General features: G+C 36.2%; 3 protein-coding genes across 4 annotated transcripts; 2 read left to right on the top strand and 1 right to left on the bottom strand.

The window, feature by feature from the left end:
- Positions 1 to 380: 380 nt before the first annotated feature.
- On the top strand, positions 381 to 6,171 carry LOC121798888 (YTH domain-containing protein ECT3-like). 2 transcript variants are annotated; one of them, XM_042198136.1, is made up of 10 exons: positions 381 to 530; positions 1,662 to 1,723; positions 2,085 to 2,146; positions 2,890 to 3,037; positions 3,570 to 3,640; positions 3,769 to 4,128; positions 4,424 to 4,927; positions 5,140 to 5,352; positions 5,439 to 5,609; positions 5,692 to 6,171. In XM_042198136.1, exons 2-10 carry the CDS (start codon positions 1,696 to 1,698, stop codon positions 5,797 to 5,799), a joined length of 1,665 nt encoding a protein of 554 aa, XP_042054070.1. In that variant the 5' UTR covers positions 381 to 530; positions 1,662 to 1,695; the 3' UTR covers positions 5,800 to 6,171. The 2 variants fall into 2 exon arrangements, with proteins under 2 accessions (XP_042054070.1, XP_042054069.1); XM_042198135.1 differs by having other exon boundaries at positions 3,757 to 4,128.
- Positions 6,172 to 8,515: 2,344 nt separating this feature from the next.
- Positions 8,516 to 11,124, top strand: LOC121798887 (uncharacterized protein At5g49945-like). Its single transcript, XM_042198134.1, has 3 exons — positions 8,516 to 9,610; positions 10,395 to 10,598; positions 10,679 to 11,124. Exons 1-3 carry the CDS (start codon positions 8,543 to 8,545, stop codon positions 10,907 to 10,909), a joined length of 1,503 nt encoding a protein of 500 aa, XP_042054068.1. The 5' UTR covers positions 8,516 to 8,542; the 3' UTR covers positions 10,910 to 11,124.
- A 132-nt stretch (positions 11,125 to 11,256) lies between these two features.
- LOC121798885 (embryogenesis-associated protein EMB8-like) lies at positions 11,257 to 16,104 on the bottom strand. The gene is made up of 14 exons (XM_042198133.1): positions 15,683 to 16,104; positions 15,505 to 15,594; positions 15,319 to 15,380; positions 15,105 to 15,205; positions 14,410 to 14,499; positions 13,769 to 13,891; positions 13,197 to 13,274; positions 12,875 to 12,960; positions 12,751 to 12,799; positions 12,551 to 12,607; positions 12,340 to 12,470; positions 12,066 to 12,149; positions 11,920 to 11,980; positions 11,257 to 11,756 (listed from the first exon to the last, which is right to left on the bottom strand). Exons 1-14 carry the CDS (start codon positions 15,943 to 15,945, stop codon positions 11,400 to 11,402), a joined length of 1,632 nt encoding a protein of 543 aa, XP_042054067.1. The 5' UTR covers positions 15,946 to 16,104; the 3' UTR covers positions 11,257 to 11,399.
- Positions 16,105 to 16,329: the final 225 nt, after the last annotated feature.

The following is a 16,329-nucleotide window of genomic DNA, read 5'->3' as shown; positions in this document are numbered from 1 at the left end:
GAATTCCTCCTCTACATGATTCTATGAAGAACACACATGTGAATTGTTCATTTTATTTATAAATGAAATTGGTAAGGTACGTCTAACAATGTTTGAGTTTTAAATTACGAACTGAAATAACTACATTATTGAAAACGATTACTATTTGTAATTTTGACCAGCAGAAAATATCTTAGTTTTAAGAAAGAATGAATGATGGATTGATTGGAGAATTCGAAAACAACTTGTTCCCTTAAGTAGAAAAGAACAAATACGAAATATCCATTTTAAATATTTGCGCATTATTTTTAAATTTAAATGGAATCTCTCGATCCAACGGCTCGCATTACTCCTCTATGTAATCGAGAGAGCCGTCGGATCTTTTAAGGGTTTAGTTACATCCCCCTCACTCCCTACGCTACGCCTCCTTCTTCTCTCTTCATTTCCCGCAGCCTCTCTACTCTCAACTGGGAAAACCGTTTCGCTGATTCGTATATTTGACGGCGGTTTCCCCAATTTGTGGCTGGACCAAATTTCAAACTCAATTATAGGTGCGTTTTTATCCTTTTTCTTGCCCTTCTTTGCTATCCTTTTCTTTGTATGGTGCCGATTTTGGGCCTGCCCTCCAATATTTTGAACGCAGAATGGATCTCGAGTTGCTTTCTGCTTTTCAAGTTTCATGAGTTCATCGTGTTAAGCTTCCTGTGCATTTACACTGTAGAGGGCAATCTTGCTTCATGCATACGGAAAATGATATATGAAGCTAAAGATATTTGAATTTTCACCTTCTTCTTTCGCTTTTGGGTTTTACCTTCCAAATCTCAGTCACGCTTCATCGATTCATTCTTCTTCAAATCTCTGAATTTTTCCGCTTATTGAGATTGATTTATCTCGGTTTGGCTCAAAAATTGCTAATTTTCTGGAATACTGCAATATCTTATGGAATCAATTCTCCTGCAGCATAGATATTTATTCTCTATGTGTATGCGCTGTTTAATACTACTACTATTTCTATCTCACATGTTATGAATTGAGGCCACTATTAATCTCTGGTTTATTTGGATTTATGCCTTTTGTTTGGCTCTTATGGATTTGTGGTTATACGTTAGAGGGAATGGCTTTCTCCACTTGTTGCTATCAGAAGTTAAAACTGTCTCTTCGATTGGTTGTCTCTTCAACCAAGTCAAAAAAATTTCAGGAGTTCCCGTGGATATCCCATTTCTTATGGGTGTGCTCCCCCATTCCCCCCATGATAGTTGAAAATATCATTTTCTTGTATACACATTAGCCACGTAGAAGTCCTCTCACCCTTCTCTATTTTATTTTATTTATTAGTTTGGTTAGTAAAGTTGAGTCTCTTTTTCCATATACATTAATATTTAATATCTCGGAATTTCTAAAGAGGCAGAATCTTGAGTGTCTTTCTTGTGAGAGAAGAATAGCATCTCCCTTTTGTTAGGGGGTATGGGGTTTCCTTTTAATTTCGATTATGTTTCATTATTCATCAAATGTTCTGAGTTTTGAAAGAACTTAATGTTTGGCTACAGGAAAGGTAAAGTGAAGTGACTATATAAACGTGACTGACTCCTTATCTTGCAATGCTTATGCAATTTTTATCAGCTTGCAAAATAAGTATGTGCCGGCCACTTACCTTTTTTTAAAAAAATTGTTGTTTGTTGCAGGTCAACCGTTAACGAGATAATATTGGAGTTTAATATGGCCGGAGAAAAGAAAATAGAAACATGTATGTCCTTTTGGTTCTTTGGTCAATGTTATCTGTAGGAATGTAGTATGACTTCTATTGTGTAGTATTAAGCCATACCATTGTGGTGCCCATGGCTGAGTTTTGTCATTATGTGTGCAAACTCTCACCGTAGCGTTGGTGCAATGTTCTCAACTACTTGAAAATTTAACTGTTTACTTGATATAATGCTATATGCATGAAGAAAACTGATTGTCACTTCCCTGCAATATTGGTATTTCCTTGAACGTTTTAGTCTTGTAAAAATTTGATTTGGGTTGCTATGGACATGTGTGATCAAATTCAAGTATAGCTCGTATTAAACTATTAAAGCTTCTATCTGATTACTTTTTCTTGCATGCAGATCAGCTAAACGCTCCTGCTGCAAAGTCTGAATCGTCAATCAATATACCTGATAAAGATATGGTAAGAGTTGGTTGACTTTGGTTTATTTCATTCTGAAACTAGCTTCTCTTATTTGTTTTAAGACATCCTTTGTTGTCATATGATACTTCCTGATACTTGTGTAACATATAGTACTCACGTACAACATCTCCTTTTCCTATATCTCTTCTTGTATGTGCTCGTTTCATCCCTTGTTGAAAAGAAGTAATGTTGACCCTCTGAGCTCCTTTGTTACTTGTTACTTGTCCAAGAGTAGAAGCAGATGCACCTTCATCACTGGAATGGTGTTTTCATTATTCATGATTGTTTGTGTTTGAACTGATATTATTGCCAAGGTTGCTTAGTTCCTCTTGTTAGACATTTCAATCATATTCATCTTCTCATCATGTTTCTTCCTTGTTTTCTTCCCTCAGTTGATTATTTCAGCTCTCAAAATATACTTATACCAGAAAAATTTCTGACAGCATTACAACAAAACAGCAATACCATGATTATGGGTTCTTCACAAATAAATTTTCAAGGGGATTGGACACGAATTTATTACCAAAATCAGGGATTACTAATGTGCAAAACAACTTTATATCTGTGCATATTCTTTTTTCCTTCTTGCGCTCGTAATAGTTGAGATGCATGCAAATGGTTTTGCAATATATGATTCTATGATAATGGCCTCATGTGAATCTGAAATTAAATAAAATGTATTCTATAGGTTTCCTATATTGAGAACACTATTGTTTTCGTAACCTGAGGTCTCCTGTTTTCAGGTGAAAGATGAATTTCCGTCGGAGCCTGTGTCGTCTGTATCTGCTGGGGGCAATATTGTATCTGGAAAAAGTGCAACAGCTCAATCTGTAAGTTCGGTGCAGGGTCCCTATTATCCACCTACCAGCTGTTATGATTATTATTATCCGGGTAACGTTTTCATCTTCATCTGGAATTGAGAACAGTTTATATCTTATATCATAATTGTATAACCCATAGTATTGATATTTCCAACCAAAATAAATGATTGCTTTCTTTATATAATATAAATACTATAGTGCAGGAGTTCTGGTGAATAATAATAGTGTTACATCACGCTATGAAAATGTTTAGTTTATCATATTAGTCAAGGTTGTGGTCATTTATACAGTAATATGGTAACGACGTTAACTAGTCAGTGTTTTATTTGTAGAGGTGCCAGTGCCACTTTATGAGGTTTAATTCTATGATTAGGTTGCCATATGTGATCTCCTGTTTCTGTTTGTAGCTACTATCTAGAACTTACTGCAATCTTTGTAAACCTTAACAACTCAATTGATTCTTGGCCATCAGAATGGGGAGAGCCTTTGGGGTACTGTAATGGTTGGATGGATGTTTTTTCCTTACAGTTGATATATGTTTAGCTGATGGTTCTTGTAAATCAGCCTTTAACTCAATCCAATATTTTCCTTATATTCTACAGGATACAATGGGAACTTTACCCAGTCTGATGACAAAGGTTTTCCTAACAACACTCCTGGTGGTTCTTATGCGGTATGCTCTTTGTGGTGTGCTTTCTTGATTTTGTAAATTCCTGTTTTCCTGTTTGTACTTCATTACATATTTTTCTTGGATATTACTCCTTGTATGATGATTCTCTGACTTACCAGGGCATCCAGCAGGATAATGCTTCACTCCTGTATTATGTTCCTGGCTATGGTCCATATTCAACTGGTTTTGTGGGTGTTGATGGAAAACAAGCATACGCATCATCTGAATATCCTTGCTCATATGAGGCAGAGGTGTTTCCATGCTATACATATGATTCGGCCTATGTTGGGAATGGTTCGTCCAGCAATAAAAGTGGCTCTCTAAAATCTGCAGGCACTAGTGGCTCTGGGAGGTCCAATGGCTTTAATGTTGCCAAAACTCATAGCAACCTCTCAAGTAAATCTTCAGCTTTACCTTATAATTACAAAACCCAACAGCCAAATTCTTCGAGCTCTGTCTATCAGAATCAGTCTCTTCATCCATTGAACAAGGTATTGTCTTAGGATCAATGTATTTCAAATCCAGCTGCTTATTTCGAAAATTGACCATCACATTTTAACATGGAGAGGAGAAATGGATGAAACTACTGTATGAATTTTTTTGTTTGGAATCTCATAATAGCAATTTTGTTCCCAAGTTAACTTTGTAATTTAAAACTCATTTGGCCTAGAATAATTTGGTCCATTGAATTGTGCAAACATTATTTGATTTTGTATTCTGGCTTCTGTTGTGCTTTATATCATTGCTGTCATGTTTGTTCTTATCCTGGTTTTTATTTTCTTGCAGTTTGGTGCTGGTTTCCAGTCATCTGGCCTCATGAGAGGAATTCAGCCTTCTGGAAACTTCTCTTCATTTAATAGCCGGAACCCTCGTCCTTTTCCGCAATATGGTCAGGTGAATTACCAGTCGAATGCTGGTTTATGGAACAACTACCGATCCAGGTCAAGAGATAATTTTGGCAGAAGTGGAGAAGTCAAAGCTGCGAGTGAACTAACTCGTGGCCCAAGGGCTGACAATAAGAATTCCTCTAAGTCGCAAGCTGATGTCGAACAACTGGGTTTCGCAATTGATAGAGATAAATACAACTTACATGAGTTTGAGGCAGTGTATGATTGTGCAAAGTTCTTTGTGATCAAGTCATATAGCGAAGATGATATTCACAAATGCATCAAATATGATGTCTGGTCAAGTACTCCAAATGGCAATAAGAAGTTAGATGCTGCTTTCCGTGAAGCTGATGCTAAAACGACAGAGGCAGGCAAAAAATGTCCAGTGTTCCTATTTTTTTCGGTGAGCTTGTGTTCCTTTATTAACCTAGTACAAGAAGTTAGTAGGTGCTGTTTTTATTGGCCACATATCATTTATCTTCTTATAGTCATGCTATTATTATTGGTCATATAACTTTTTAAATCTTCTTATAATCATGTTTTTTGTGTTCTCTATTTAATTTTTCTTTTGTATCTGGTAATTATGAGTCACAAGATTTGTGTTGTGTACTTCAGGTGAATGGAAGTGGGCAGTTTGTCGGTGTTGCTGAGATGATTGGGCATGTTGATTTTAGCAAAAATATGGACTTTTGGCAGCTTGACAAATGGAATGGCTTCTTCCCATTGAAGTGGCACATCATAAAAGATGTCCCCAACACTCAATTGCGACACATTATCCTTGAAAACAATGATAACAAGGCTGTTACTTATAGCAGGGACACTCAAGAGGTTATATTTCCTTTTACCGGAATTCAATTCATCATTACAAGCTTGTATTTTGGTTGATCCTGTTTAACTCTACTTGTTTCTTGCAGGTGGAACTGAAACAGGGCCTAGAAATTCTAAGCATTTTCAAGAATTACTCTGCTAAAACTTGCGTACTCGATGACTTCAATTTCTACGAAAATCGTGAAAAGGCGCTGAAAGCAAAGAGGAGTGGTGCACCTGTTTCTCAAACCAATGGCTTTAGAAACAATGATTATGAGGTGAGCTTTTGTGATATGCACATGCTTAAACTTATTAATGTCGATGCAAATGCTTTACTTCGAACTGATATTTAATGTACAGAAGCACTCTGGAGATTCTGCCAAGAACAATCAGTCAGATACTTCATCACTTGTTTTGCTGACTGAAAACCTTTCGCTCGAGACTCAACCTCTGCAGAGTAGTATATGAGCGCGATCAGTTAGGATAATATAGGGGGGAGGTTGATTTTCATCAGTTTTGTTAGGTAAGTTTTTCATTGTTTTCAAGATTACTGATTTTTCTTAAATCTTTTTAGTGATTCGAGTTTGGATCTTTGTTACGTTTGGATCTATCTTGATTTTTCATTGGCAACATTAATTCTCCGGATTTTGTTTACACCTACCAAGTGAGGGAGACTGTTGAACAGCTGTATGCTGAAGATCAAATTCATTGAGTAGTTTCACATTTAACCATGTTATGATTTTTCTCTTTTACGTCTCTCTTCTATAGAAGTGCTTGGAGCATGTAATTAACGCAAATGTCCAGAAACACAACTATTATAATACTACTATTTTACTTGCATATTGCATATTTTTTAGGTCCCAACATTATAAGATATGCGCTGTTGTGTGCTGAAAAATACTATCAGGTAAACATTCAAAAGAAATTATAATTGCATAATTTGATGTAATCCCTCTGTATACAAATGATGTCTGTAATTTGCTAGGCTTTAATACAACTGTTGTTCCTCAAGGCATTTTCCCAATAATTTTAAATATGATTAATACGTTTTCTAGAAAAATAAACATAAATCATTTACAAACAAGTTTCGAAATAAGATTTGAAAATTTGTTTTATTTATTTCTAGAAAGAAGGATAAGAGTGGAAATTCGAATATAATGTATTAAAGATATAATTATATAGATGTCATTAACTGAATTTATATATAGTAACAAGTAGTAGTAATGTTCTTAGTATTTGACGCATTTGCACATGCTTAAACTGGTGACACCGTATCCTGGTGCATAACAAAGTACTACTACCATGCATGCTAAATATAGCAATTAAGTGCTAAGGGTATTAGCAAAAGGATCAGAAAATAGAAGAGATATTTACAACAACAATATACTATAGGAAGATTTAAATTGAATGTGCAACCCTGCGACCACCGTAGTACAAAATGATCTTATCATAAATGAGTTGGTATCGATTGGCTCTGGACCAATTTTAATTTATATCACCCGTCATAATATCTCTGGCTGGCTTGATAAATTTCTGACTCCAATCGATTTTAATAAATTATTGACTAATACTATAAATTATATCGAGACATAACTAAGGGTGTGTTATAATGTTAACTTGTCTAAAATTATTAACTTACTAACTCATCAACATAGTGTATTAAAAATGTTAGTACCATCACATTAAAATGTTAACACATATTTGTGTTGACATTTTAATAAACTGGGTTGACATTTAAATATTAATGTCAACACAATGTATTAAAATATCAACTTAAGTTTATGTTGACATTTCATTATCATCGTGTTGACATTTTCAATACACTATATTGATGAGTTACCAAGTTAGCAACTTAAGAAAAGTTAGCAACGTATCATACTCCGATCTGTGTACTAATATTGATTATAACAAAAGATTTCTATGTGCGGCACGCATCCACCACCCCATTGCCTCTCCCCTACATGGAGTTCATATAAATATGCTTCATATTCTTAGGGATAAATTAATGATATTTAATTATATTTTAGCTCTATAAATAAATTTATAAAATATTACTCCATAATTATATTATAGGGTTGGGTCGGTACTGTGTATACCTTACCACAAATTTTGTATGAGAAAACCATATCTTTACCTTATCAAAATTTGCAGTACATCATATTTTCAGTATGACGAATTTCAATACTGATACTGTACCTTATTTTCGGTATACCGAACTTTCAACATCAATGAAAATAGAATATTTGAGTTTTTAAAATGTTAGGATTTAGATTTTATTATATAAATAACATATTAAATATATTATACTCCATATAATTATATTTATATTTCACAATAGACTTTATAATTTAAAAGTATATTAAATATATTTATATATAATTATATTTATATTTTTTTGATACAATAAGACTGGTATTTCAATATTTTTCTCTACCCTTACTACACTTTCATTTGGAGAGAGTTAGACTACTTTTTTTTATGCATTAACTATTTTATTGAAATCTACCCTTACTACACTTTCATTTGGAGAGAGTTAGACTACTTTTTTTTATGCATTAACTATTTTATTGAAATATTTATACTTCAACTAAGTATTTATCAAAAGTTTTCAGTAATTTTTAGTTTTTTACTATAAAGAGTACTCCATATATTTAATTGACATGTTTTGGATGAAAAGATTTGATGCGGATCTAGTTCGCAATACATCTCTCATTGATTATTAATTTAATTATTGGTGGGACACTAAATCTGAAGCCTAAATAAAATAATCATAGTTCAATTTTAATCATTTTATCTATCAAAATAGTACTTGGAGTATAAGTACTATTTTTAAGAATTGAACAACTTTACTACTATTAATTAATTATTTATTAATTGTATACAAGAAATCAATTGAAAATATATTTACATTTCATAATAGTCACAATTATTGTATAGTATTAAAAATTTGAAAAAAAAATAGATTTCAAAACATACCTGCATAATAGGTACTATTAGAATAAATTACTAGTAGTATATTTATTTGAAATCTTGTCCAATGAATTTAGATATGTGATGTATGTTTCTGTTATGATAAGGAGGAAGTAATAATCTTGAATAGTAAATTAAATCCTATTCCGACTAGTAATAAGTTCGGCATTTTGATATCTTTTGGAAAATATAAATAGTCGAAAATAGAGATCAAATCAATCAAGCAACCACTCTCTCAACAATGGCGATTAGATCTTCGTCTTCACTCCTCAGGCTCAAATCCCCTCTCTCTCTCCTTCTCCCACGAGGCGACGCCTTCCTCTACCTCTTCGCCCTCCTCTCCATCTTCTCTCTCCTCCTCCACCACCTCACTCCCGCCGCCGCTCAACCCCACTTTGAGGGATTCGACGCCGATGAAGACGACGATTTCGCCCTAGGAGAACCCAAATCCGAGGAGTTCATCCGCTCCTCTCCTCCTCCGATTACTCTCTCCACCTCCACCCCTGAGTCCCACCACGGTCCTCCCGACACCGATCCCTCCCAGATTCAATCCCCGCCGTCCGATCAAAACCCTAAGCCCGCTTCGTTTGACTACTGGGATGAAGACGAATTCGAAGGAATCCCGCCGACTGAACCTATCACTGAAACTACTGCTGCTGCTGCTGCTGCTGCTTCTGAATCGGATCCGGTCCCGAGCTCCGAGGATTCGGTTAATGATCTGAACTCGGATGCCAAGGTGCCATGGAAGATTACCTCGTTTACCGTTGAGATTGCGTGCGTTTCGTTCCTAATCGTGTTTGCCATCAACTATTTCACTGGGAAAAAGGAGAATGAGAATCTGGCTTTGGCTTGGGCTAGCAAATTCGCAACCAAGGACTCGATCTTCGACAAGAATTTCAGCCTCTTGGGAGTCGGAGAGACGGACGACTCGCCGCTGCTGTTGCAGGAAGGGAAGAGCGTGTTCAAGTTCTACGCGAGTGGCAGGAGGTATTGCTCAGGATTGCTGGCGACGATGGAGCTCAAGAGCCGGCACGATTTGATTTCGCGGCTGTACAACATGGTGGTGCCCTGCAAGGATGAGATCACGTTTGAGGTTTACATGAATGATGACTCGATGGATCAGGTGGTGTTTGCTATGGCCAGGAAGAAGATGGCCAAGACGATGCAGAAGGAGCTGAGGGATCTGCAGAGGTTCGCAGGGCTAGTCAATCCCCCGAATGGGAGGAAATGGGTGGCGGATGAGCTGCAGGTGGTTTCAGAGTCCAAGGAAGTTGCTACCGATTTGATCACTGATGCTGTGCTTGATCAGGTATTTTTCTATATGCATTATCACTTCAAACTGCAGTATTTATTTGGTGACGGGTTGCTAATGTCAACTCTTATATGTTCAATGATTTTGAAATTTAGCAACTCTTCATCTCATGATAGTGCAATGGGATTTTCGTATTCAGGGTTTAGCGAGATTTTTCTCTAAACTCTTAGAATGAGCTATATTGCTGTTTTGGTAATAACAATGGATGTAAGTATCATAACACCATCGTATAATGATTAGGACTTGGAGATGGAGTAGAGTTTGATTTGCGCAATAAAAATAAAAATTAGTCTAGTTGTACCACACTGCCATACACTATGCATCATGCTATTTCATTGGCATTGCGGTGAAAGCGAAACTGTTGGAGCTTTGTTCATAGTATTAAGTGTTGCAAGCAGTTGTGTTTAGTTAACCGGTAGATGTCTTATTATGATTCATAAATTGACGAGCTTTGACGCTTTGGGGATATGGTAAATAAACTAAACCTTATGTTCAATCTTGCCTAATTTTTGTTTATTTCCAAACCCAAATATGTTTGTTGTGATATTTGCACCAATGTTGTGGCATCTTCGTGCTTGGCATTTGTCTGTTTGATGTGTGAGATGCTTTCTCTTTCTCTCTTGATACTTTTTATCTATTGTCTTGTTGTCATGCCTTTTATTCTGTTTGATAAAGAAGTTTGTACATCCTTTTGTATTAGTACATGGAAAAGGAGGGTCTGGACAAATAAACCTCCTCTCTTCATGAGCGTAAAGTAATACACTAATTGGAATTAATACAGGTTTTTGGCGACAAAGCTTTTGAAAAATTTGGAAAAGGTTTCATCTCAATGCATTTATCGGATCAACAGCCGGGTTCAAGCAAAAAGATGCTCATATTTAAGTTTGCTCTCCCTGATAAGAATAACATGGCTGATATGACTCGTTTGGTTGCTCTTGTACCTTACTACATTGACCTGATTGGACGATACAAGCTCAGTTCACATGTAAGTATAACATCTTATTCGGTATGTTTTCAGTATTGTGGTTTAAAGGGTTACTTAGTGAACTACGGATTGTATGCCAGGCTCGATCGAAAACAGAAGCAGCCAGAGCAAAGGTTGCCCAGGAGCTGTACAAAGAACTTCAGTATGCGAGACAAGACGCTTTGCAGAAGAAGAAGGCCGAGCAGAGAAAGAAGTTGGAGGAGGCCGAGGCGAAGCTGAGTGCTGAGGCTCTTCGCAAGAAGGAAGCTAAGGACCGTTCTCGCCAAATGAAGAAGGCCATGCCAAAAATGAAGATGACCAAGGCTCATTAGATCTGAAATTTCAGCTTTAGACAATATCGTTGTCGTTTACATTTGGATTACGGCTGTCTCCAATGACTAGAAATTTTTCTTACATGTATGCCACAGTCAGTTTGGTCTTTTTTCCAACCTTGATACTTTCAATGATGCTTGATTGTAGCAGTTGCACTAATCCTAATATGATGTAACACCTAGGATCGTCTTATTGGGAAAAAGGTTTTGATCCATACCACTTGCAGAGAAATGGAACTTATATGAGGACTAGTAAACATAAAGCATCATCTTTTTATTTCGTATTATTGTTTTTGATGAATGGAAACTAGGATCTATTGTTATTGTTTTTGATGAATGGATTCTGATTAAAACAAAGTTAAATTAATATAGTAATAGAATTTGCTGACTAAAAGAAGCATCGAAGCTTGGTAGTCGTCTGTAAAACTGATGCTATGTTTTTATATCTATCTCATGTGTTACATATGAATACAAGCATTTGAGGTGCAATTTATAGGGAGGAGAAACGAGCTTGAAATCTTTTTCTGAAGAAAACAGACACCGCAGAGCCCACGAGTGGCCAGGTAGTAAGGAAGGCAATGTAGGCCAGCAGCCACAGAGATGTCCGATTCTGACGAGAGAGTTGATTCAGGCGTTTCATCACCGGAGCAACAATAGTGGCCATACCTTGATCAGTATTTGGTGGCTGGTTGAGTTCAACATGGATTCTGTCTCCTGATTTATTTTGTTCTTGGTGTTCGACTTGTGTTTCATCGCTTACTCCACCAACCATGCCGTCTTGACAGAGATGCACGTAAGGGGCTTGATCGATGGATGGCTCTCCAGGGTTGACGGAGGGGACTGAAATCTGCAACTCACCACCCAAAAAGATGCTACTTGATCATTCATATTATAGAATAAGTAACTATCTTAATATATGAAATCATGGATGATATAGATTATTTTTGCACCAAACTAAAACCAATCAGCATATAATAACATATAGAATGAAGAAACAACTTCTCTTTCACCTCTATTTCCCGGGGACTGGATTGCAGAATACTGAAAAATTCATCCACTGCCCTTACCCACCTACAAAGGGGTAAATCAAGTAAAAAAGAAACCAAACCCAACTAACTACATTTTAAAGCAGTTAATTCAGTTGAACGTAGTTTACCAGACACTTGTTGCAGTTAACCCTTCGAAAAAAGGTAAATGCCCTCCATGTTCTGTTGTAGCTAACACAACGTTTTTATTTAACCTGAGAATAATTTTGTATAAGAACAGGAAACAAAAAGGCACAAGGATCCTTGTTAACATTGATTCCAAGAAAGTTTTCTAACAAGTTTGGGGTAGTTTCTCTCTTTGCCAATGTCTCTGTCTATCCACACTTTAGAATCATTACAAATGCAATTGAAAGTTGATTAATAGTTGATGAGCAGACTATATACCTGCACTCATCCCATGGAATAGCTTCGCGTGTACATATAGGATCATCTAAAGCACTGATGCAAAGAAGGGGCACCATTACACTTCCCACAAAATTAGCACTGCTACAACGCCTATAGTAGGTATCCACGGTCTGAGGAAAACCGTGAGATCATTCAGTCCTTCAACATTGGCTACAAGAAGAAGAAGATGATTCCGAGCATGGATTATTACCTCATAGTTACCAAGAACACGAGTTGCTGCATCATCAAAGTCCCGAACTGAACGTGACTGTAGATGTGAGGTTTAATCATGTTTAATCATCTTCATTCAACATAAAGCAGAATTTGCCAATGAAGTTATAGAATTCATGATAATTTTGGAACTCAAATGGTTTGAATGCCAACAAGTGTGTTTATGAAATCAAAAGGTACCTTTTGAACGCCTTCCCAGTTTGAAATTCGAGAAAGGACAGCTTCATGCCTAGAAATTTGCACATAGTGAAATGTTCAATTAAAGAAAAAGAATGAACGAAGATGAGCTAAGTTGATGACATACATTTGGGCATAGTCTTTCAAGCCAACCGCCAAAGCTTTGTTGTAAAGCCTCTGTATGAGTTTGCGGTTCATAAATCTGTCACATATCTGGAAAATGACAGGGAATCCAATTTAGATTTTCCTAACAACAAACATCATCACGGTAACAGGAATGTAAATGTTAAATACATTGTTCTCTTGGACAACTGATATGGATTACATAAACAACTAAAAAAAAGATGATATAAATAAAACAAACAAATTATCACTAATGATATGCAAAATGAAACAGATATGAAATGACAAAAAGCAAACAAAAATGGTGATAAGACACATGTACCAACCAAAAGATCCCAAGGTGAACAGATTGCGGCAGCTCCAACCACTGGAGCATTCATTCCCTCCTCAGCAAGGTATTTTATCTGAAACCACAAGTGAGTGAGAAATACGAACTAGCGAGATGCAAGGCCTAACTGCACAAAAACCATTGAGCAATGACTTTCAAAAGAAGCTCAAGGCAGGTCACTGGTGTATCATTCATGATTTAACCGGACGCATATTTCCGTTGGTTTGTTAAATCGTGACTTATGCAACTAGAACGTGCCTTTTTTAACAGACTTACTCAAATATTGACATGTAAGAACTGCACAGTTGACATATTAAATGCAAAATTAAGAGCCAGAATCTGTTCAACTTGAACTATTGTGATAGATGGCAACATATGTACATGGGTGTATTGACCCTCTTCGAAGAACTCCTAAACTGATTAAAGTATTTAAAAAATGTAATATTCTCTTTTAAAAGGGGTCTAATGGATCCTTGCAAGGGAAATCCATATACTGTTAAAAGAGCACAGCTACAAAAATATACTATCAATTTCTATTCTTACAAAAGTATAGAGCACAAGTATGTTTACCAGCATGTTAGCACCTATGCTAGTGCCAACTACATATAACGGAGCCTCGGGGTATTGGCAGTGAATATGGTTGATCACATTTCTTATATCCTCTGTCCATCCACCATTGTAGAAGCAGTCCGACTGTAAAAATATGTAAGTCAGAGATGTTTTCAACATTGAAAACTACATGAACTGTTTAGACATAAGAAGAACTATTTTATTTAGACATAAGAAGAACTGTTTTATTTTCCATCCAAAATAGATGTAATATAACTTTCACCTAATATATTTGCCCCTATAGGATTAGCCTACTGAAAGGATTTTGGGTATTTTTATGTTCCTTTCAAGGGATCACGGTACTCAAGCTCCGGTCATATTTCTATCTTCTCTGGATTTTGTCTTATTTATTCAATAATTACAGTCATCAACTGAATATGAATATTTTATTACCATGCTGTTATCTAACTATAACAGATCATCCAGCTTACTATATCTGAGTGAAAGATTAAATCGAATCTAAAACGAAACTAAAAAGTGGTGCAGAACTTCAAAGTAATTTAAATCCAAAAGGTATTCAAAGTCAGCTAGTCTAAGAGTAACATAGCGAACATAACAATATGGTTGCTTACAGCTATCAGTATTCAAATGCCAATACTTACAGTAATCGATACACCACCTAGTCCCCGATGATTGCTTACAACAACGTTCCATCCTCGTTTAGCCATAATGAATGCCAGATGTTTAACATACTGCGTAACAATATTATCAGAGATCGGGACGGCAGAGGGATAGTACAAGAGGTGAGTGTGAAGTGTTAGACAAGCCATGAGAATGTAATATTTACCTTGAAAAACATAATGAAAATGAATGAATTCGAAGAGGACATATGGTGGTTATACAATTGAAATTAATCAACTTTAGGAGATAAAAATGAAGGATGTCATATCAGCCAATGCAAGAAGATGGATGAATATAGAAAGGTAATAGTCTACTGGCCACCGTACTAGCCAACAATATGCAACTGGTTACTATGGTAGACAACATAGGATGCCTACAAATTAATTCAATAAATACCTTATATTCTCTTGTACAATATATTTGTCCACTTTGAAGACTAAAACTAGTGATGATATCATTGTTTTCTAAGTGGAAATGAGCTTCATATTGCACATTTGGAAGAATGCAAATCAGAAAAGTAGAGTATGATTTGATTTTACTGTTTAGGTCATTATGATGCACCCAACAAACATGCCACCAATCAAAATTTCAATGAAACATATAATCCAATTACAATGACAAAGCTACTTTTTGGCTGATGCATTACACCATGAATGATATGAGGTAGATAACTTACAGCTGAATCAGATGCACTTGTCAAACCAGGAACAATAATTAAGATGGGATTTTCACCGTCTTTCTGCACAGGACCATCAACTTGAAAGGCTAGCCCCTTAACTACAACGATCAATCAAAGCAAAGCGAGTTAACCAGTATCATATGAGGTTCCTTCATTGTGATATGTCGGCTAGCCTAAGATTAACATATCGAACAAAACAATACCGCATTACCTTGGGCATTCTCCACCCAATCCAAAGCTAGAGTTCCACCATCAGAGGTCATAAAAATGTGCCTGCATAATGCATCCAATCAGTTCAAACATAATTCCAACAAGTTCAAACACTCAAACATAACTATTTCTTTATAATTAAAAATCTATTATACAGAATATTCTAACCAATTATGCACATTCTCACCTTTTGTAACTGACAGCCGGGGGATTTCCAAAATAATGAAGAAAAGTTGTCTGAAGATTTGGACTGCATAACCATGGAGTTGATAAATACCTATTTTGAAAGAAGAACAAAAGCACAAGTGTTAGCTGCAAACACAATACAACAAAGTGCAGAATCATCAAAAGTATTATTCTGATACCTTCCATGAAGAGTTTTACACTTGGAAACGACGTCGCGGTAGAGTTGAGAGCAAGTATCGATATTCAAAACCACCGGCTGCCCCCTGAATCCGGTGAACAGGTCTTGCAGGAAATGAATCTCGAGAAAATTGTAGAGGAAAACGATTAAAATCAACGAAAATCCCAATAAATGATGAGTGATTGGTATCAACGAAGCCGCCGTGAGCACCATCTCTAACGGAGACTCAATCGCCGTTAACTCCGTCCTATTTATTGGTTCCATTGTCGTCGCCGATTAATCGGTGATAATGATATGCACACACAGTCACACGCAGTGCGTGTTTGGGTGAATTGACAAGGAAGAAAGTAGTTTTGTCAGGTAATTTCCCCCAATCATTTTTCAGAATCGCTCAGTTGACTTTGTTTTATCCAATAGATATCTTACACGTAGACGAGGAAAATATAAATTAATGGTACTTGACAGTTGACAACCTAGACACAATTTGCCGTTGCTGCACAGCCGCAACAGCGCCAGCCATCAACGGCTTAACCTACCAAATTCGCCCCTCATGAGAATTTCTTTTAAAAAGAATAAAATAAAGTAGTCCTAAACATATGACATTTTTATGCATTACGTTTTGAATTATTACCTCCTACACATTTGAAA

Source organism: Salvia splendens, chromosome 4 (genome assembly GCF_004379255.2).
Source record: "Salvia splendens isolate huo1 chromosome 4, SspV2, whole genome shotgun sequence".
NCBI lineage: Eukaryota > Viridiplantae > Streptophyta > Magnoliopsida > Lamiales > Lamiaceae > Salvia > Salvia splendens.
The sequence above is the reverse complement of the archived record's forward strand: the minus strand, read 5'-3'. Positions and strand labels throughout refer to the sequence as shown.